General features: G+C 41.0%; 1 protein-coding gene across 2 annotated transcripts in view; it reads left to right on the top strand.

The window, feature by feature from the left end:
- The window catches only part of SPTLC3 (serine palmitoyltransferase long chain base subunit 3), a 98024-nt gene that overhangs the window by 41492 nt on the left and 34641 nt on the right, over positions 1–21891 (top strand). For both annotated transcript variants that reach the window (XM_039913180.1, XM_029071631.2), the window contains 2 exons: positions 10766–10871; positions 16505–16724. In XM_039913180.1, coding sequence (XP_039769114.1) covers positions 10766–10871; positions 16505–16724 — 326 coding nt within the window. The remainder of the gene's footprint in view (positions 1–10765; positions 10872–16504; positions 16725–21891) is intronic.

The raw sequence follows: 21891 nt of genomic DNA, 5'->3' as shown, positions 1-21891 counted from the left end.
GGTTTTGTTTGCTTTTTTTAATGGTATTTGTTAAGTGCTTAACTACGTGTCAAGCCCTATTCTAAGCACTTGGGTAGATACAAGTTAACTTGTATCCAGCCAGATGCAGTCCCTGTTTCAAATGGGGCTTCCAGTCTAATTAGGAGAGAGAACAGGTATCGAACTCCATTCTGCATTTGAGGAAACCGAGGGAACTAAGGCACAGAGAGGTTAGGGGACTTGTACGTGGTAACACAGCAGGCAAGTGACGGTGCTGGGTTTAGAATCCAGGTCCTCTGACTCCCAGACCCACGTTCTGGTCACTAGGCCATACTGATTCCCATCCTGATTCTAATTCTTACTCCGTCTTTGTCAGCTGTGTGACTTTGGGAAAGTCACTTAACTTCTCTGTGCCTCAGTTTCCTCAATTGTGAAATGGGAATTCATTGCATGTTCTCCCTCCTACTTAGACTGTGATCATCATTTGGAACAGAGAACTGGCTATTTGGTATCTACCCCAGTGCTTAATATAATGCTTGGAACAAAGTAAATGCTTAACAAATACCACCATCATTATTATTATGCATAAAATAATGGGCCCATATTACTAAATTTTTCTGCTTTCTAACAGACTCTTTCCTCCTGTATATTCTGGCGGAGATAAGAACCTGTTCTCTTCTAAGTAAACCAGTAGGAGAAGGATGTGGCATCCATGACCAGTATGAGAAATAACAATAAGTAGAATAATGGAATTTATTAAGTACTGTCTAAAAGATAATGAGAGGACACAACCTTCCATTTCCCTTCTTCCACTGAATTCAACTATAGTCATCTTTAACCCCTAGCTCTTTTTGTGGAATTGGAAAGTTATCCAACCAGGCAACAGTTGATGACTTTAGTGATGACAGTTCCAACACTTCACGGCCCTAGGGATGTCACTTACAGAATTTATTCCGGTGATATTACGGTGTTATGGCCCTGTGGCGAGATTACGTGCCCGTGCTGAGATATACAAAGTGTTGGTCACACAGTGGTTTTATCAGCCATTCTTGCTCACACTAATAAAAAATCTCATCACTAAAGGGAAACTGATATAGGAGCAGGTGGTGGTGGTAAGAGCATGGGCCTGGAAGTCAGATGACCTGAGTTCTAATTCCAGTTCTGTCCTGCTATGTGACCTAGGGCAAGATACTTAACTCTCCAGAACGTTCCTCACCCCGCTGCCCTTAACTTTTTCCTAAATGTTATTCTGTAAACATCTTCCACTCCTCAAAAACCTCCACTGGTTGCCTCTTTTTTTTTTTTTGGTATTTGTTAAGCGCTTACTATGTGCAGAGCACTTTTCTAAGCGCTGGGGTAGATACAGGGTAATCAGCTTGTTCCACGTGAGGCTCACAGTTAACCCCCATTTTACAGATGAGATAACAGAGGCACAGAGAAGTTAAGTGACTTGCCCACAGTCACCCAGCTGACAAGTGGCAGAGCCGGGAGTCGAACTCATGACCTCTGACTCCGAAGCCCAGGCTCTTTCCACTGAGCACGCTGCTTCCCTCCATATCGATCAGAAATTTCTGAGCATCGACTTTAAGGCACTCAGCTCCCTCCCCACTACTTATCCTCTCTTCACCATTCCCTACCTCTTACACCTTGCTCCTCACCAGCAAACCTAGTCATTGTGCTTCATTCTTCTCTCCCCCACTGCCGACCTCTTGGTCGTTTCACCAAACCTCCTACCTGGAACTCGAACCCTCTTAAATTCTAGCTGACCGCTGCTCTTCCCATCTTCAGAGCCACTCTGAAATCACACTTCATTCATTCATACATTCAATAGTATTTATTGCGCACTTAACGATGTACAGAGCACTGTACTAAGCGCTTGGAATGTATAATTGGGCAGTAGATAGAGACAATCTCTGCCCAATGACGGGCTCACAGTCTAAATAGTGGAGACAGACAGCAAAGCAAAACAGAACAAAACAAAAACAAGACAACATCATCAAGATAAATAGAATCAAGGAGATGTACACCTCATTAACAAAATAGGGTAATAAATAATATTTACAAATGAGCACAGTGCTGAGGGGAAGGGGGAAGAGCAGAGGGTGGGAGGGGAGGGAGAGCAGAGGGAAAGGGGGGGCTCAGTCTGGGAAGGCTTTCTGGAGGAAGTGAGCTCTCAGTAGAGCTTGGAAGAGGGGAAGAGAGTTAGTTTGGCAGACGTGAGGAGGGAGGGCATTCCGGGACAGCGGTAGGACGTGGGCCGGGGGTCGACGGCGGGATAGGCGTGAACGGGGGACTGTGAGGAGGTGAGCGGTAGAGGAGCGGAGCGTGCGGGGTGGGCAGTAGAAAGAGAGAAGGGAGGAGAGGTAGGAGGAGGCAAGGTGATGGAGAGCTTTGAAGCCAAGAGGGAGGAGTTTTTGTTTCGTGCGAAGGTTGATAGGCAACCACTGGAACAGGCCTTCCCTAGTGAGTTGCTCATCTCCCCATCATATTTCCCCCTCAACTGCTACTTCACCACCTCGGTGTCAATTAAGGCCTTGGGTATTCCACACCCCCAAAACACCTAGGTATGTAGCTTTATAGTCTCCTGCTTCCTCCAAACCGAAATGTATTTTAGTGTCTGTTTCCCCCACTAGATTATAATCTTCTTGAAGTCAGACTGTGTCAAATTCTGTTGTAATCTCCCAAGCATCTCACACAGTGCTCTACACAGAGGATGCATTCAGCAAGTCAGTCAAGGATATTTACTGAGTGTGTACTGTGTTCAACAGAGTTGGTGGCCACAGTCCCTGCCCTCAGTACCTTATAACCTCAGCTGTAAAATGGGGTTTGAGACCGTGAGCCCCATGTGGGACAGGGATTGTGTTCAACCTGATTGCCTTGTATTCACCCCAGCGCTTAGAACAGTGCTTGGCTTATAGTAAGCGCTTAACAGGTGCCATTATTATTATTATTATTACTGTTGTTTAATGATCTGAAAGAGCAGCTCAGTTACAAGTTCTAAAGAATATAGAATCCTTTGCCCTCTGCTACTTTCAGTTATGATGTGTCCTTTAGGTCTCCTGATAACCATTTCCCAGCTCCTGGCCTTCCTGAGTCCAGTTGAGGTCTCCTCACGGCCAAAGATCTTGTCCTTCGTTTCTGTCAATCTCTATCAGTGTCTTAGTAAAGTGTTCTCTGTACAGTAGAGCTCTATAAGCATTAGTGTGAATTTCCTGACTGAAGAGGCACTTTTGAAGCATCAAATTCATACTAAAGTAAGGACCATTTCACATAAAACTGCCAACATTGGTCCAGGGAACACAGTGGATTCCCTAGATATTGGGTTATTGGGACAAGGGCCAGAAAAATTTGAAGTAACAGAGAGCCACCAGAATAAAATGCTTCCCTTATGCTGGTCACACCCCCCTTTCAATATCTCCCTTTGTTTCATTTTCCACATCCCTATATTGTCCCCATGCCCGAGAGTCACCTTTTCCCTCTTCCCTCCTCGTCGCAACCAAACACCACCCTGTTGCCTTTCAACGCCTCCTCATCCCTGAAAAGATAATACTTATTTCAAGTCTTTTGAAATGAATCCATCAACAAAGGAATTGTGGGGGAGGAGAAGCAAAGGCATCGGAGTTTGTTCAGATTATGTTGCATTGTCTCACAGAGCTCAGACAATCTTTGGAACAGGTGTTATTCCTGAAAATTTTGGCAAAAAAAAGATAATATAAATTATACGACATATTTCAAGACACCTGACGTGGGTTAAAATTTGTAATGAGATGCCAGAATGATTTATAATGTGGGCTTAAATTGTGCTGGACTTCATGGCAGTAAAGACTTGCCAGCTTTTTGAGGGTTGCTGCAGGTAGAATCACCTGAGAAATGTTGTCATATAGGAGTATGAAAATGGGAAGGGGGAAAAGCAGAAGATTTAGTGGTTTTCTTATTCATTTTTTAAAGTCTGAGAAATAAGATAGTTCTATCACATCGCTCGCCTAGAGCAGATTTTTCAGGTTGTCTTGTATTGCTCTTCTGTTCTTCCAAACTACGTAAAGACTTCTTTCTTACACCAATATCTCTCTAAGCTGTAGAGAGTAGCTGTGCCCATTTTGAATGATTGAAGTGGTAAAAAAAACTAGTTGATTATAGGCTCCTTGGGCAGGAAATATATCTATCAACTCTGTTGTATTATGATTTCCCAAGTTCTTAGTACTCTGTGCTGCACACAGTGAGCACACGATAAATACCACTGATTGATTTCAATTTTCCAATTCCCTTGTCACTCTAGGGAGCGAATCCTATGAAATTTTGGTAGGCAGGGAAGGTAGGTTTAATTTCTTGTATAAGAGGTTTAACCAATCAGTAAGGAGTTAATTCCACTGTGAAGCCTCTCCTTATCAAGGCTCATCTTTCAGCACGAGTAGACATTCTTAATTTAATGACATGTGTTGGTTGTTTCTCCAAATTTTTAGGCGCACCCATTTGCAGAAACCTGTATTTCCTGCTGATGATCTTGTCTTGTTCCTTTTGGAAATGATGACATCTGCTTGCAATGTGTTGGCCAATGGGTGCCACTGATGGCAATTTGGTGGTTTAGACCTTTCAAGCTTGCGTATCCCTAGTCACACCAGTTGAATATTTCTTAGACAACCACCCATCACAGTGATGCCCTTTTCATTTTAAGGACAAATCTGTACTTCTCAATTCAACTCAGTCAGTGATTTATTAGGATTAGCCACTGTATTCTATGCCCATTGCTTTCAAAAAGCAATTTTGCTATTGATCTAAATACCTGCTAACCCGAAGAATCTAGCTGTTGCTTCACAGAGAGAAATTTTATAAATTACAGACAACTACTAAGGGAGAGTTGCAAGCTTTTTCTATAGAGCTCATTTCTTAACCTACTTTATAATTTTTTATGGCATTTGTTAAGCAATTTCTATGTGTCAAACACTATAGAGTACAGGCCCAGGAATCAGAAGAAACTGGGTTCTAATCCTGCCTCCGACACTTGCCTGCTGTGCGATCTTGGGCAAGTCACTTAACTTTTCTGTGCCTCAGTTACCTCAGCTGTAAAGTGGGGATTAAGACTGTGAGCCCTATGTAGGAGAGGGACTGCATCCAACCTGATGCTTATAGTATAAACATCCACCATCATATTTCCGCGCAAAATTGTCCAGCAGTAGAGTCATTTGATCTTCACATCTTCACTGACAAGGATGTGTCTTTGTGATCTTAAAAGCTAGTTAAAAAACCAACACAAAACCCAATTTTCAATGCCAAAGGAATCCTCAAGTCCATTTTTCAAATTGAATTTTGACACCATCTGAAAAAGACCTTCCGAAGCCAACCTATGGCGTAAAGCTTAGAGATAACTGATTCACATTTCCGAAGTCTAATGAGAAAATCAGTGGGCCGAACAGGATGCTTATTATACTCAGGGGGGTTTACTTTTTCTTGTGTGAACTTCCTAGTCATCTGTATTCTTCCAGCGTGGCATAGTGAAAGGAGCATGGGCCTGAGTTCTAATCCGGCTCTGTCAGTTGCTTGCTTGTGACCTCGGTAAAATCACTAAACTTCTCTCTGTGTCTCAGTTCGCCTATTCTCCCTCCTTCTTAAACTGTCAACCAGTGCTCAGAACAGTGTTTGACACATAGTAAGCGCTTAACAAATGCCATAAAAAAAAAACTTGACGTATATGACATATGAGTATGTTTTCTTAGCCTGATGAATTAGGAAGTGTGGAAGAAGATAGGGGGGGATCAGAGGATGTTTTGGCTAGGGTAAGCCGTTTGAATCAAGGTAATGCAAATTTTACAGTCTGAGTCCCCTTCTCAGTTGTCCCCAAGTCTCCCCAGTAAAACCGTATTCATGGTATTTGGGAAACACTTGGGGTTTTTTTTCAGAATAGAATGTGAAACGGAAACATCCCAAACTTGTGACTTTCCATTCCCTTTAAGTTTACGATTGGAAACTCTTGGCAGCAATGAAACTCTCCTCAGGATTGTTTAGGCCACATAGGGCATTTGCTTAAATGTTTGTGCAATGCCAGCTGTATGCTAATCCTTCCAACACCCCCATGAGGTCACTTCACTCAGTATCATTACGCCCATGTTGCCGATGAAGAAACTAGTGTGAAGTGGTGAAGTGACTATTAAATAGCTTGTTATTATTAACATATCTTTCATTTCTGATATGTAAAGGCCCAGTTTATTTTTCTTAGTTAAAGAGATAGCACATGCCTTCCCTTGCTTATTCTCTAGCAAATTAGTATTATGATTATCAGTTATTTCTCTTGTTTATTTTCATATTTTACAATCATTCTTTATATTTAGAAGGAAATCATGACATGTTTATTAGGTGCCTGTAGTATGCTAGACATATGAAAGTCACAGTCCCACCCTCGGGGAGAAATGAAATAGTTTGAATAAGGACAGAATTCCCCAATTCAAGGTCGTCATTATTTGTCTTCATTAGGCCACAATATGCGTGAAGGCATGAGTGCAACTGACATGGATTATTCAAACGTAAATATAGAATATAAGGGACACATGCCTTTTCCTTAATGTGGATCCTTGCCCTCAAGACACACCCTCAGTTGCTGAGTTTATCCTGTTATTCCTTCCCTAGGTGTTTGTCCTCTCCAGTCCCACTGAGAGAGTTCCTTTGTCCCAGGGACCGTGTCCGAATCAGTGTTCTTGTACCTCTCCCCCACACTCAATACAGTGCTCGGTATATGAATGTCGTTACTCTTACTATTGTTCCTCAGTGAGATAACCTGTGAAAGAAGGCCCAACCATAGACATCTAATCATGTCTTTGATCACATGTATTCTAAAAGTAATGGCACCCGAATTTCAATTGAGAAGCAGCATGGCCCAGAGGATAGAGCACTTGCCTGGGAGTCACAAGGACCTGGTTTCCAATCCTGGCTCTGCCAACTGTGTACTATGTGGCTTTGGGAGAGACACTTCACTTTTCTGGGCTTCAATTACCTCATCTGTAAAATGGGGGTTAAGACTGTGAGAACCATGTGGAACAGAGTTTGTGTCCAACCCGATTAGCTCGTATCCACCCCGGGGTTTAGTACAATGTCTGGCACATAGGAAGCGCTTAACAAACACCACTATTATTACTATTTTTATTAATAATAATAATAACAATCAAGTATTTCAATTGGATAGAAACTCAATTTTTTACATGCTGAGAAATGTGTAGCAATCTCTTACATTAGTTGCATGCACACCCCACATTAATTCTGCTCTGTACTTAACCTGTCTTGGGTTAGGTGTCAGAATGGTATATCAGCATTCCAGCCCCTCTCCCAGTGATTGAACCATCTCCTCTGGGCCCAGAGAGCTTGAGAGCAGGAGAAAGTGGGTTGGGGAGGTTAAAGAGTGGAAAGTCCATTATGTTCACTCTCTCCCTCCCCCTCCACTTTCCCACAACTTTAGGGAAAAGTTGCTTTGGGACTCGAGCTTTGGGACTCCTGAGCCACAGTGGTTCCAACTTTTTGTGGGTTCGGTCGGTACACGTTTTGGTGCTGCAAAAGTACTGGTGTTCCTGAGACCTAGCTAAACTCATCAAAACAATTTAGAGATGACTCCAACTGCGGAATCAAAGGAATTTACAGTCTCTGGAGCAAAGCCTCTCCTTTGCTACTTAGCCTTTTCCCTCATTGTTATGTGACTAGAAAGCAACACATTCTTTTAATTCCCTTGTTCTGGTTTGTACACACAGACATAGTCTATCATTCTCTGTGTTTCTCCATCTTTCACTTTCTCTCCCATTCTCTCAGGAATCCTGTTACCTGCTATACTTCTATGATTCGAACACCAAGATAATAATTTGCTGAATTCATCAGGCTATTTGTTCCCTATTATATTTGTAACTGTATTTTTCTCCTCCACCCCTTCAAATTGGAAGCCCTTAATGGGTCAGAAACCTTGTTCCATTCAATATTTATCTACAGTGGCTAGTTCTAGAGGTAATAGTAATTGGATTTATTGAGTGCTTATTTAATGTACCGTACTGTATTAAGTGCTTGGCAGTGCATCAGAAGCACAAGAAACATCCTCTGCCCACAAGGACATTACTTCTTAATGGGAAAGATCAACGTGAAAATTTGTTCAAGCAGGGGAATCAGAACATATAGAATTGACTGTTCTCTCTCTCTCTCTCTCTCTCTCTCTTTCTCTCTCTCCCTCATCAACAGGTTTGTTGATGGTGGGCATAAATAAATAAACTCCTAAGTACAAGAGGTAGTTGAAGGGTTGATGAAATTCAGGATACCAAAACTAGCCCAGGAAGTCTTGTTAGAAGTCGGATTTTAAGAGAGCTTTGAAGGTGAGAAGGGTTGAGGTGTGGGCTATTCCTTTTGCTACTGATTCCCTACAACTAGGGAAGTTTAAGAGAACAATATTTGTCTATAAGGAGGAATCAGGGATTGTCCCCTGAAATCAGGGACATATGGTATCTTTAGCTTAACAAGCTACAAATGTCATACTGCCTAAACCAATGTTAAACCAAATAAACATAAACTTCTAAAGGTGTTTGTCAGTGTTGATCATAATGAAAGTTGGCTTCAGTGTTTCTGTTTTATCCTCTGTGGGTGTCTGCTTTTATGCCCATTTTTACCGTGACCTGAGATGCCTGGTGGCAGATTATGACCAGATGCTTCTTTCCTCAAATATTAAATTCATCTTTCATAACTCATAGCCTAAACAATTCCACAAAGACCCATCATCATGATTCTTTTGAAAAGATACAAAGTTCTTGAATCTAAGAACTCCAGTTTCAAAACTTGCAGGAGACGACTATACAGACATAGGTGTTTCTTGATTAATGATGCACTCTCTCCTTTCACCCTTTTTCTCTCTCTAGTCATTCCAGGATTTCAGTAGTTTAAGAGCACTGGAGTGGAGTGAGGAATGAGTGAGTCGTGAGGAATGAGTGAGTCGTCCTTGTTCTGACCAACTCAGCCTCCTTTCCATGATCTCCTCAAGGACAGGAATTAGATCTGATTTCCTAAGTGATCTTGCTTGACAGGCCCTACCATCCTATCATTTGTATTTATTGACTGCTTACTCTGAGCAGAGCAATTCAGTACAATAGGCTTGGTTGTTATGATCCCTACCCACAAGGAGTTTACAATCTATGAGGGGGAGACAGATGTTAAAATTAAATTACAGAAAAAGGAAATAAATGGCCGGGTATAAGGCTATGTGTGTAAGTGCTATCAGGCTAAGGGTGAGGTGAATAGCAAAGGCTTAAAAGGTGGATAGGTGATAGCGATGGTAGAGTAAGCGAGTAGGGGAGATGAGGGTTTAGGGAAGGCCTTTTGGAAAAAATGTGATTTAGTAGGACTTTGAAAGTGGGAAGGTTGGTAGGCTGTGAAATACGAAGCGGGGAGGAGGGAATTCCAGGCCAGAGGGAGGACGAGGGTAAGATTCTCGGTGGTGAGGAAGATTAGAATGAGGTACATTGAGTGAGGTGGTGTTAGAGGAGAAAAGTGCATAGGTTGAGTTGTAATAGGAGATCAGCATGGTAAGGTTGGAGGGAGAGAGCTGATAATAGAGGATTTATTCTCCCCCAATCTAATTTAAGCACTGTACTCAATAGTGGCTCACCAAATTGGGTGAGGGCAGAGTGGTGTCTGCTGCTGTGAGGTTTCAGAGAGATCCTGTTCTCTGACCCCAAGTAGCACCCATTCTCCCTGCCAGCAGTCACCCAGGGCATGCTCTGGGCACAGGGGAGAACAGCCAACAGAGTGTGGATGGTTCAGGGCAAACCATCACCATGACTGCAGACACAACTTAAGTGCTGATGGTAGGATACTCTCACCTCTTAACCACTGATGTCTGAGCAATGCTCACTCTAATGACAAGGGACCGGAAAAACCGCACTCTTCTATCTTCATGGGCACACTCAATGAATAGGCAAGAGATTCTCTGTCTAAAATATTTACACCTACGGTTGGCATCTCACTGGCAGCAGTATCTTTGAACCGAAAGACCGTGTTCAAGACCAACCCTGGGTTGTATTCTGCACACCTCTATCAGCCTCCAAAAGCAAACACACACACACCCCTACCTCTTCCGCTCCTATGTTTTCCAACACTTAATTGGCTTTTATCCTCTAGACTGTAAGGTCACTGTGGTCAGGGAATGTGCTAACTGTCTTGTAGTGTACTCTCCTGAGTGCTTAGTATAGTGCTCTGCACAGAGTAAGTGCTAAGTAAATACCATTGATTCTAGCCGGAAAATCACAAATTTTCGGAAGAATATTCCCTCATTCCTTAACACATAATGAAGACGTGTTGTGGAAGAACTATGTCTACAATGAAATTGTGCTATTGTGTTCCTAAATGACATGTTTTGCCACATATATCTCTGTAAATATGCCAGCAAGTTTCCATGTTATTCTCATATCATGTTTTACCAATCAGATAATCATCCACATTTAGATCACTGATCACTGTTGGTGCAAGGCTTTGTTATTCATCTTATGGTGGCATTTACAAAGAAATAAATAGTTTCTACATAGTGATGGTCCCTAATCAATAGGTCCTTAATCAACCAATCAATGTATTTATTAAGTTCTTACTAGGTCCAGAGCACTGTATTAGGAACTTGGGAGAAAACAACAGAGTTGGCAGACACATTCCTTACCCACAGTGAGATTGCAGTCTAGGGAGGTAGACAGTCAGTAATATAAATCAAAAGATCGTTCTATACATGGGCTTGAAAAAGATCACTCAGCTCCACCTTTAACTTGTTCTATTTTGTTATCTTTTAAAGATATGCAGAGCCTAGAGAAACTGTTAAGAGAAGCTGTAATCTATGGCCAGCCTCGAAGGCGCAGAGCCTGGAAAAAAATCCTCATCCTTGTGGAAGGCATCTACAGGTAAGAACATAATCAGAGATATTTTTATACTCTGGGGCCAGAGTACATCCAAGAACCTACAGAAGATCTTGTGCCTGGAGCCAAATTGAGAATATAGAACTGTCCAGGTGTGGAAGCGTATAGTCAGCCCAGCTTCACCTCTCCAAAATGCTGGAACTCTCTAGGCAATAGGCTAAATCTCATGCAATTGCCTCCAAAATTTCACACCAAATCTTGGCATTTTCAGGGCACTGCAATCCTGCAGGCTGTGAGCAGTAGACTAGACTGTGAGGTTGTTGTGGGCAGGGATCATGTCTACCAACTCTGTTATATTGTACTCTCCCAAGTGCCTGGTACATTGTTCTGCACGTGATAAGCACTCAATAAATACAATTGATTGATAATGGCATAAATTAGCCACTTTTACTAAGCACCTCAGAGTAGGTGGGGAGATTTTCCTTCAGTAGTCAGGATGGCCTCCCGGAAGATTATGAAGATATGGCTACTGTTCACACTCAGCACTTCTAAAACATCCAGTTTGACTTAGAAAGATTTTACATTCTCAACAGCTTCAGATCAACTTAAGTGACATTTTTAATCTATAAGGCTCAACAATTAATAGTTTTTTCGGGGGGGGGTTTTGTTTGTTTTTTTCAGAAAAATCCCAAGGTATAAGGCAGAGAGTTAGAATTTGTCCTCTTGGCATTTTTGAAGGGTTCTACTGAACCCTAATATAAAGAAGCTGCATTTTTTTCCTACCATGAAATTACAGAAAAAGGAGGATAACCAGTTGAATGAAATGAAAAATCCTACAAAATCGATCAGTTGTATTTATGGAGCACTTACTGTGTGCTGAACTAAGTGCTTGGTAAAGTACAGTAGGGAGAAATGTTCCCTGAGTATGAATCAGTTACAAACAAGAAGAAACTGCAGATGGGCCCTATCTTATAACAATATAAATGTGCTTTCTTACCTTTATCATTATACATGTGAATAGTAACTGTTAGAAAGAACATTAACTGTGATTGCATTCCTTTTCCCAGTGTGGATAAGAAATAAGAAATAATTTCCTCGAGTTTGCTTTATAAAATGTAATTACACTGTGCTTGCTGATTTTCTGGGTGTTTTAAATGCATCCAGGAGATCGTAGAGTTGCTTTTGAGAATTGAAAAACCGGACCCTGCCATGATTTATCAATATGTTTTAGGGGGGTAACTTTGAATGCTGGTACTACTATAAAGTCTTTGAGATCCCAATGGAATAATTAAGGATTCAGTGAATCCAAGCTGGCTCCTTTCTTTTTTCCTTTTCTTGTTATTTTTTAAATAATGCTGTGTTGACTCCATGTTGCCACAACTTCAGGGATCATTCTTTCTTCTGCATAATCTGTGCCAGCTGGTGAACACTATGAAACCAGGGAGAGAGAACAAACTGGCTCTTATCTAAACACCTGTCATTCAGGATTGGAACAGCTTAAAAGCCGATCAGCTGATCCAAAACAGGCTGGACATCTCCTTTTAAGCAGAATAAACAGAACCAAACTGCAAATAAACATCCCTTGGCACAACTAAAGGAAAGTTAAGTTTTAAGCGCTTTGATCATGGGTGAAATTAAGTGGACCACCAACGTTGTACTGTCAAATAGTCTTGTCAGTTACGGGGCCTACAGAAACCACTACAACTGCTGTGCTTTGTTTGTGTTTAAACCACCTCGGCATTACTACAGTATCAGCGGCAAAGGCTTATGTCAGAGTGAGGAGTTGACAAAACCTCAACATTAATGCTGCTAGGGGTAACTTGACAGCAAGGCAGTGCTGATCCTTGATGGCCTTAGGTCTCCTTTGGCAAAGAGTTCCCGTTCAGGTTCCTGGAGATTCCACTCGACTGTAAGCTCCTTGAGGGCATGAATCTTATCTCCCAACTCCAATCTACTGTGCTTTCCCAAGAGCTTTGCAGGAGCTCTGTACGCAATGAGTGCTCGGTAAATACCACTGATTGATTGAATGATTGGCTTGAGATCATGGGCCCTTCCAATTCATCGTGAACAGTAAGTGAAATCCAAGGGCCAGTGAAGATTACATGAACCCTACATATCCTTCCATCTTTCCTTCTTTCAGTCTTTAATCTTATAGTAAATACAGGGTGTCACCTGAGTTTAAGAACTAAGTAGGAGAGCAACCACTGCATTGACACTCTTCAAATGAGTGTTATGTAGATAGAATTTGCATGTGCTTACCCAGACTGTGTTGTCTAAGGTCAGAGAAATCAGTCAGTCAATCAGTGATATTTATTGAGTGCTCACTGTGAGCAGAGCACTCTACTAAGTGCATACGATAAAGTAGAAATTTTAAGTTACAATATTAGGGCCACTGCCTTTGAAATCGTTTCCTCTTCTCTTTTCTTTCTCACCTACCACTATTTTAGATCTCTTCTCTAGGGAGACTGAGATATGCATATAAAGTCAGGGGAAGGTGAAGAAGCATACTGAGGACTAGTAGACACCAAAGCTGGAGCCCCAGTGGCATTGATCAGTGGCTTCTTGGCCACGGTTTGGAGGCAACTTTAAAGAGGGACTGGAATTTAAATAAAGGATCCATCTTTAGAGATTGATGATGATCGGGGCTTCCTCAGGTAGCTAAGATGCTGAGCAAGATATGTTCTTCCTGATCCCAGACCTAAAAGTGTGTCTGCATTGGTAGTGACAACATAGGGCTAGAATAACCAGCTCTGAATTTTTACTGGGGAACCAGTGATAAGACTGTGGCCCAACAGATAATAAGAATAGTAATAATTATGGTGTTTATTAAGTGCTTAGTATGTGCCGTACACTGTACTAAGCCCTAGGGTGGATGCAAGGAAATCGGGTTGGACATAATCCCTTTCCCACGTGGGGCTCACTGTCTCAATCCCCATTTTAATAATAATAATAATAATATTGGTATTTGTTAAGCGCTTACTATGTGCCGAGCACTGTTCTAAGCGCTGGGGTAGACATAGGGGAATCAGGTTGTCCCACGTGGGGCTCACAGTCTTAATCCCCATTTTACAGATGAGGGAACTGAGGCACAGAGAAGTTAAGTGACTCGCCCACAGTCACACAGCCGACAAGTGGCAGAGCTGGGATTCGAACTCATGAGCCCTGACTCCAAAGCCCGTGCTCTTTCCACTGAGCCACGCTGCTTCTCCAGCCACGCTGCTTCTCCATTTTAAAATCCTCATTTTACAGATGAGGTAACCGAGGCCCAGAGAAGAGACTCCCGGGCCCGTGCTCTATCCACTATGCCAGGCTGCCAAGTCTACCAACTATTCTACAATTAGGATATCTGGATTTTTCAAGGCTAAACACCATGCTTGCTTGCCCGGAAAAGCCAAAAAGTGCTATATTTTCTAATGGGTTTGAAACAAAGTGGGTAGGGACAGGGGCAAAAAACCCAGATACTTTTATATCAATTTTCAATGAAAAAAATCTCTAGGAATGATTTGGATCTGTAAAGAAAATGACCCTTAAAGAACTTGGTTTTTAGTGTGATGTAGCCCAAGTCTTGGTTTCATGGCAAGGCTTATCATATTGGAGGTAGGTAAAATTTTCTCCAAGCTCGGCCAAAATACCAAGACCTTCCCATCCAGGTAAACATGGAGCCAGAAGGCTGTCACCTGTCCTTGAAATGTCCAACGTTTTTCTCTGTAGCCACAAAATATTGTAGACTATGTCTAACCTAATTATGGTCTTTCAGATTTTTTTTTCCAATTTCAACAAATAAAGCAGAAAAAAAGAATTACAGTAGCCCTTTCATTTTAAATTGGCCTGAAACACTTTTCCCTCTTAACCTTTTTCCTTTGATTATGAGTTTGACCTTACAGGAAGATTTTTTTTCCACCACCTAGGCTGGGTGAATGGGAGTACTTTTCCAATATCTCCAGGTGGCAACTACGTTTGTGGGAGGGTGAAAGGTAGAGAGGGTGAGACTTTCTAAAGTAGTACTTTTACATGTATAGTTCATAAAGAAATTATTCAGTTTGCCAGTTCAAGAATAATTCTTTATGGCTGTAAAATTAGCTCTTAAAATGTACGGCATTTGCGGATATATTTTACCAGTTTGCCTTCCATTCAGGTTTAAAAAAAGCCTTCCATTCATAAAGAAAAATGAAAATGCCACTCTCATTTTTCATTATTATTCCTGACACCGTGAACTTTTTCACCAAAATTTATTGGGGTGACAAAGACACTAATGTCATGAAATAGCTGAACTGGATGTCAAATTGGAAAAAGAGTCAATTGAATTTTTGCTAGAGCCAGAAAAGATAATTTGAGTAAAATAAATGAAATTGTTGGGAAAGTTAGGTACTAACTAGAGCAACCAACTTTAGAATATCCTATATTAATTCCAGAAGAGAGATCAAAAAGCCATTAATCTTTGTAAGAGAATATAAACATATTGGGGGCATAGTCCTGACAGAAATTAGACTTGCCTGGACCAAGGATGACTGTAACAGACCTCTGTAAATTCTTACCAACACCGAACTTGCTTCCTGACCATATGCATTTCCAAATCAATCATTTGCCTTTGTGAAATGTCAGGCTTCTGCTAGTATGTAACATTTTAAAGATGAATGAAATTCTGGAACTGAATTGAAGAAGCATGATGAATGTGTTACTCACGTTGCGTACAATACGATTTTTCTGAAAAACAGCATAATCGAATCTAAGGGCAGGTCTTCTACAAATCCACGATTAATCAGAAAATTTGGATTTCCTAAGGAGCTTTCTAATGCTCTACTGAGAAGGGAGTCCCCATGAGTGTAAGAAAACAATTTGCACTTGCATTTTAGATGAGAAAACTCTTATTCGCTTCTCATGCAAAATAAATCTGGGCCCCAAATGCTGAATTTAGAGCGAAAAAGGCATAAAGAATCAATACAGTGTTTGCATTTAACCCAACTCATCTCAAAAACGTGAGCCCTACTCAGGGGTTAGAAATCTACAGAGGAAGAACTCCGAGAAAGAGCACTACGTGAATAGGACATTGGGTTAATTCATTTTTAATAATAGACTTCTCGGGATGAGGTCATTTAAGATTACTATAATTAGCTCCCTCGTGTTTCTGGGGTTCATGCGGAGGCTTGAGAGCATGGCTTAGAGAATAGGAACATGGGTCTTGGAGTCAGAAGGATGTGGGTTCTAGTCCTGACTCCACCACGTCTGTTGTGTGACCTTGGGCAAGTCACAACTTCTCTGTGCTTCAGTTACCTCTTTTGTAAACTGGGGACCGAGACTGTGAGCCACACATAGGAAAGGGACTTCATCCAACCTGTTGATTTATGTTAATGTTGATCTCCCACCCTCTAGCCTGTAAATTAATTGTGGGCAGGGACTGCATCTGTTTATTGTTGTATTGATCTCTCCCAAGCACTTAGTACAGTGCTCTGCACACAGTAAGCACTCAATAGATTTGATTGAATGAGTGAATCTTTTCCCCACCTGAAATCCATTTCCCAGTTGAGTACCTGGACTTTGTCTTTAATTGAAAAGCAGATGGAAATTCCCTACCATCCTTTGTGTAGTCTGTTTTGTCTATGCATGTCCAAAGGCCAAGAGAAAATATGAATTCTTAGATGGATACATGTTACTAATTAGCGTTTCTTCTTGTGACCTAGCATGGAAGGTTCCATTGTCCGTCTGCCTCAGATCGTTGCCTTAAAGAAGAAATACCATGCTTACCTCTACTTGGATGAGGCCCATAGTATCGGAGCCATTGGGCCGACAGGGAGGGGTGTTGTGGAGTACTTTGGGATGGACCCTCGTGATGTTGACGTGTTGATGGGCACATTCACCAAAAGTTTTGGAGCAGCCGGAGGCTACATAGCTGGGAGCCAGGTAAAAATAGAGCCACATGTAGTAACAACCTTATTTATTTATTTAGAGAGAGAAATGAATGTGTGCCTATACTAAGGTACTGCTTAGAAGTCTGTATACTGTCCATCTCTATAATTACATTTTATCATTATTGTTGGTAGTACTAATAGTGATTATGTAATTATCAAAGTAGCATCCTTTGAAATAACAATTACCTTGGGTGGAATTTCCAAAAAAAAAAATTCTAAAAAAGTTTATACAAAGTTCTTCACCGACTTTATATTTAATTGGCCGGTGACGTTTGGCCTGGTGGAATCTCTCTAGGAGTTGGAAAGAGATCTTTCGGCAGTGCGTGTGTTCTGCTTTCCGGGCTCTCCAGGGAATCAATCCCCTTCTGCAGCCAGAAGGCCTCATTTGATATATTCTCTCCAGAGAGTCTTCTTCCAACAATTATGGTCAGTATCCTCTGGTGCATTCAACCGGTAACCGAGCTGCTTGGGTTCGATGTGACTGAAGGGAGATCTAGTGATTCAGACGATTCCTCAGTCTGCCATTTTGCCCTTGGGCTATCCTTTGCCTGAATGAGCACAGTCATGAGAAAAGGATTCCACGTCGTGGGAGATTCCTATTTCAGATACTGAGGCCAGCAGGGAATTGTCGCTTATGCATTGAAAATGTATGTCTCTTGTCAATCCATTTGAACATTTAAATACACTTTTGACCTTGCCCCGACCCCTGTTGTCTCCTTGAGAATTCTATTTCTTCTCATCAGGAGTCATCTGACTAGAATTGCTCAGTAGTGGTTTCAGTCAGTATTTGTCATGACTGCCCTGAGGGTCAAGTCTAATTTCACTCTATGTCAGATACATTTTCATTCTTATGATGAATACCTATTTTCCTCTGTCATTACCGGCTGGGACATCTAATGCTTTTCCTCTTCTGAGTATTTGTTAATTCCTTCAAATAGCCCAGGGAAGTAAATGCTGCCATATATTTTTTTATCTGATGGATTTTATTATATTTCGGCTGAATTTCTCTCCTTTGGAAGTTCTCTCATCTCAAGCTGCTGTTTCATGTCAGTGGCAGCAACGGTCAGAAATGGTGAAGGATTACATATCTTTAAGTCAGGGAAGTACAGATAGCACTGAAAACCTGTTCCAGGTTCATACGTCTCTGCATTTGAGCATGAAAGTCACAGCCCCAAAGAATTAGACACCCCATAGCAGGCAGATGAAAATGATTCTGGAATCTGAAACATTAGCGCAAAGATTTCATGCTCGTCACTGGCAAGGCTGTGAAGTGGTCGTTCTCTACAGGGAATAATATCTGACGTGATTTCACCCTCAAAAAGCAGCACTAGCTGTAGGCTCCTGCAGTAGACTCTGGCTCCTTGAGGGTAGGTATCATGTCTAATAGTAATAATGGTAGTCTTTATTAACCTCCTACTGGGCGTCAAGCACCGTACTATGTGCCGAGGTAGACACGAAATAATCAGGTCCCAACTGGGGCTCACAGTCCAAGTCAGATGGAGAACAGATATTGAATCCTCATTTCGCAGATGAGGAAGCTGAGGTACAGAGAAGTCAAGTGATTTGCCGAAGGTCACCCAGCAAGTGACAGAGATGGGATTAGTACCGATAGCCTCTGACTCTCAGACCTGTCCTCTCTGCCAACTAATGTATTGTACCTTCCCAAGGGCTTAGTCCAGTATTCTATACACAATGAGCACTCAGTATGTAGCTCTGATTGGTGGATTCAATACTGATTTCCTCTAGCCCTATAGCATTCCTTCTTTCTATAGCATACAAATGCTTTATCAACTTAAACTTGGCTAATTCTCAGACGTGGGCTGTGAAGATTAACGAGGTGTGCTGCGCCGAGGGATTGGAAATTAAATATGTAAACTTTCACAGAACCCCCAGTGCTCCCTTTTTGTGAAATGTTAGAGAAACAGAATCACCCAGTCTCAGATGGTGAGGGTGGAGTGAGCGCAGGGGAGGGGAGGGAACTTTTATTTAGGACACATTTCTTCTAAGACTTGTGGTTTTGTGATTACTTTAGCAGCACAAAGTATTTTGACCAAGAATAACTTTTGTTTCCTGTACCTAATGCACCTGAATAAACTAAAGCAAACAGATCCTTGAAATGTGAAACATTGCCAAACTTAGTAGATGTCACATTTTCCATCCTTGGTTTCCTTCATTTAATGTCCACTTGTAACTGAATCCTGTGAATTTTTGTATTCAGGAAATAGATTCAGCTGACCTTATTTTGCTCTCTCCTCTCTGTGAAGATCAAAAAAAGGTCCAGATAACTGTTTGCTCGAAGTATCTGGTTAAGTAGTAGCATCCTGCATACCTATGCATTCTTCTCCAGCTAATCTTTCACATTAAGATTAAGATCTGCAATGGATCATTTTATAATATACTGACAGCATATTTTCATAATATAGAAAATTTAATGGAATTTTTGTACTGCTAACCCTCACACAGTGTGTTTATGTGTTAATGGGTGTATGTATTAGTGAGAGATATTCGTCAGTGGCAAGTGAAAAATCTACAATAAGAAAACTACGCTCTTTTCCTTCTCTATGTAATTAGCAAAGACCACAGTAGAGGCATAGATTTTTTTAAAAAAAACATGCAGTAACGATAATAGTAATAATAATGATATATGTTAAGCACTCACTATGTGTCAGGTACTGTTCTAAGCGCTTGGATAGACACACATTAATCATTTTGGACACACAGTCCCTGTCCCACATGGGGTTCACAATCTCTGTAGGAAGGGAGATGGGTAGTGAATCCCATTTTACATATGAGGAAACTGAGGCACAGAAAAGCAAAGTGACTCGCCCATGGTCATACAGCAGACGGTTGACAGAGCTGGATTAGAACTCACGTCCTCTGAATCCCAGACCTCTGCTTTTCGAACTAGGAATGCTGCTTTTTCTTTGATCCTATAAGCTCAAAAAGCAGGGATCAGGTCTTGCATTTTTTAAAAAGTGTTTCCCCAGTGTCTAGTACAGTGCTCGGCACAAACAGGGTGGTGGGTGTTTGTGTGCACAGAAAGATAGTTCCTTGTTTTACTGATACCTTGTTGTAGGCGCCTACGTTGCGGGACCACAATATTAGTAATGTTGTCTCACCATTCGATGGTAGGGCATGGTTCACGGGAGGTGCTGGTATAAATTATCAAGAATCCAGATGTGTCTTCTATAGAAGGTCCAGATCTCTCACGTGTAGAAGATTGCACATCAGTACAGCCTTATAAACCTTCAATTTGGCCTGATGTTTGATGTCCTACTGTTGCCAAATTCCGTAAAGTCAATCTCCCAAAGGCTATTATTGTAGGCCCTTATTTTTTTTCATGATTACTTACACATTATTGAAAGTGTACTGGCTAAGGAGCAGGATCAGAGGACAGCATTCAGTTCTACGTCGCCATTGAAAACCTTTGTAGGTAGGATTTCCACGGTATACCTAATATAATTCCTGCCAGGCTTATTATCAGCTGGTAGTGCCATGCAAACTCTGTGAAGTGATTCACAGTCATCTGCACACTGAAGACCTTCCATAAATGTTGTTGATGACATAGATGATAATGATCAAATATCAAGCAAAAAAATGAGGCAAGCAAAAATAGCCAGCCTCACAGAAATCAAAAGAAAAGAAGAGGCATTTTTGTGTGGTCAATTAAGCTATTTCTTGTTGAGATAAAATCCATTCTCTTAGAGAGTTTTTACTCCACATTTTGGAGAAAACACTATTGGAGAATTTGGAGACGTTCTTCTGACCACACAGGTTACTGGTTTTGTACTGCTTACTGCAATGGCCACCACGTAGGTATCAAAATATGAGTTTTCCTTAACCTGTATCATAAGAGAACTGTGTGTTTATTAAAGTCTTAAGCTTTCCTTTTCTCCCAGAATACCAGTTGATGCCAGGTGATGCCAAAAGAATTCTAATTACCAGTGAGCCTCTAAAAGTTGGCTCTGAAAATCTATGGATAAGTTTTAATATTTTTAATTTTACCTAAATATATAAATAGGTATGTATGCACATACATGGATTTAAACCAGACAGAAGCTTTCAGAATCTCAGATCTAGGCCTTCTTTCAGTAGTAGTAATTGTATTTATTAAGCATTTACTGTTTACAGAGCACTGTTTTAAGTGCTGGGCAGTGTACAAGTGGGAATTAGACACAGACTCTGCCCATCAAGGGGCTCACAATCGATGAACAGCTAGGAAAAAAAGAAATGTGCACTTATTTGGAGAGGTGAGATTTGTTTTTAAATGGAAACCCAGGTTTTCCAGTTTATGCATTTATCTTTTGAGGATTCAACAAGTTCCATATGTGCTGCAAAATTTCTCATTCCCTGTGTTTTCTTCTTTTAGATTATTATATTTTACTGCAACATGCCCATAAATTATAAATTCATAGACACCCAATATTCAGTATATTTTTTATCCTGGATATTTCATGGTACTTCATAAGTGATATGAGACAATAATTCATGAGGATACCTAAAAATGAAAGTGGAAGAAAACCAGCAGAGAAAAATGGAAAGCAGTTTTCCACCCAGTCATGACTGAAGTCCAGAGACAAAAAGGATAGAAAGAACTTTCTGATTATGTAAGCATTGGGAGAAGCTGGAATAAATTACAGAGCTTCAAGAAGTTGTAGAATCTCCATCTCTGGAGGTGAACCAGAGACAGTTTAGGTCAGTTTCTGCTTGAGGGCGGGTAATCTTTTGAGAATCCTTTCCAGTCTATTAGTCTGATATTCTGAGGTTGTATACCACTTCTCTAGCCACTAGATCTGTAACTTTTCAAGTGCCCAGTTTAATATATTCAAGCAATTCGGAACATTAAAATCTAATATTTGATGCAAGCAAATGTATTTTTAATCAAAAAGCATTTTGAACCTTTAGGAGCACTTAGAGCTGGAAAGAAGTTGGAGATTTAACTATTTTTGGTCCTATAGGACATTTTTCCCTTTCAGGTTAAGCTTTCTCTAGATGTTTATTTAACGCTTTATTTTCTGTCTAAAAACTACCTGAAATGAGCAACAATAGGAAACTTGTTTTCTCTGCTATTTAAGATTTTCAAAGGAGTATAGTGAAATTTCACCCGTAAAATTTTAAGAAATCTAAAAGCAAAACAAATTAAATTATAAATGTATGTA

The sequence above is a fragment of the Ornithorhynchus anatinus genome, chromosome 9 (assembly GCF_004115215.2).
Source record: "Ornithorhynchus anatinus isolate Pmale09 chromosome 9, mOrnAna1.pri.v4, whole genome shotgun sequence".
In the NCBI taxonomy this organism is placed as follows: domain Eukaryota; kingdom Metazoa; phylum Chordata; class Mammalia; order Monotremata; family Ornithorhynchidae; genus Ornithorhynchus; species Ornithorhynchus anatinus.
This window is presented reverse-complemented; position numbering and strand designations above follow the sequence as displayed.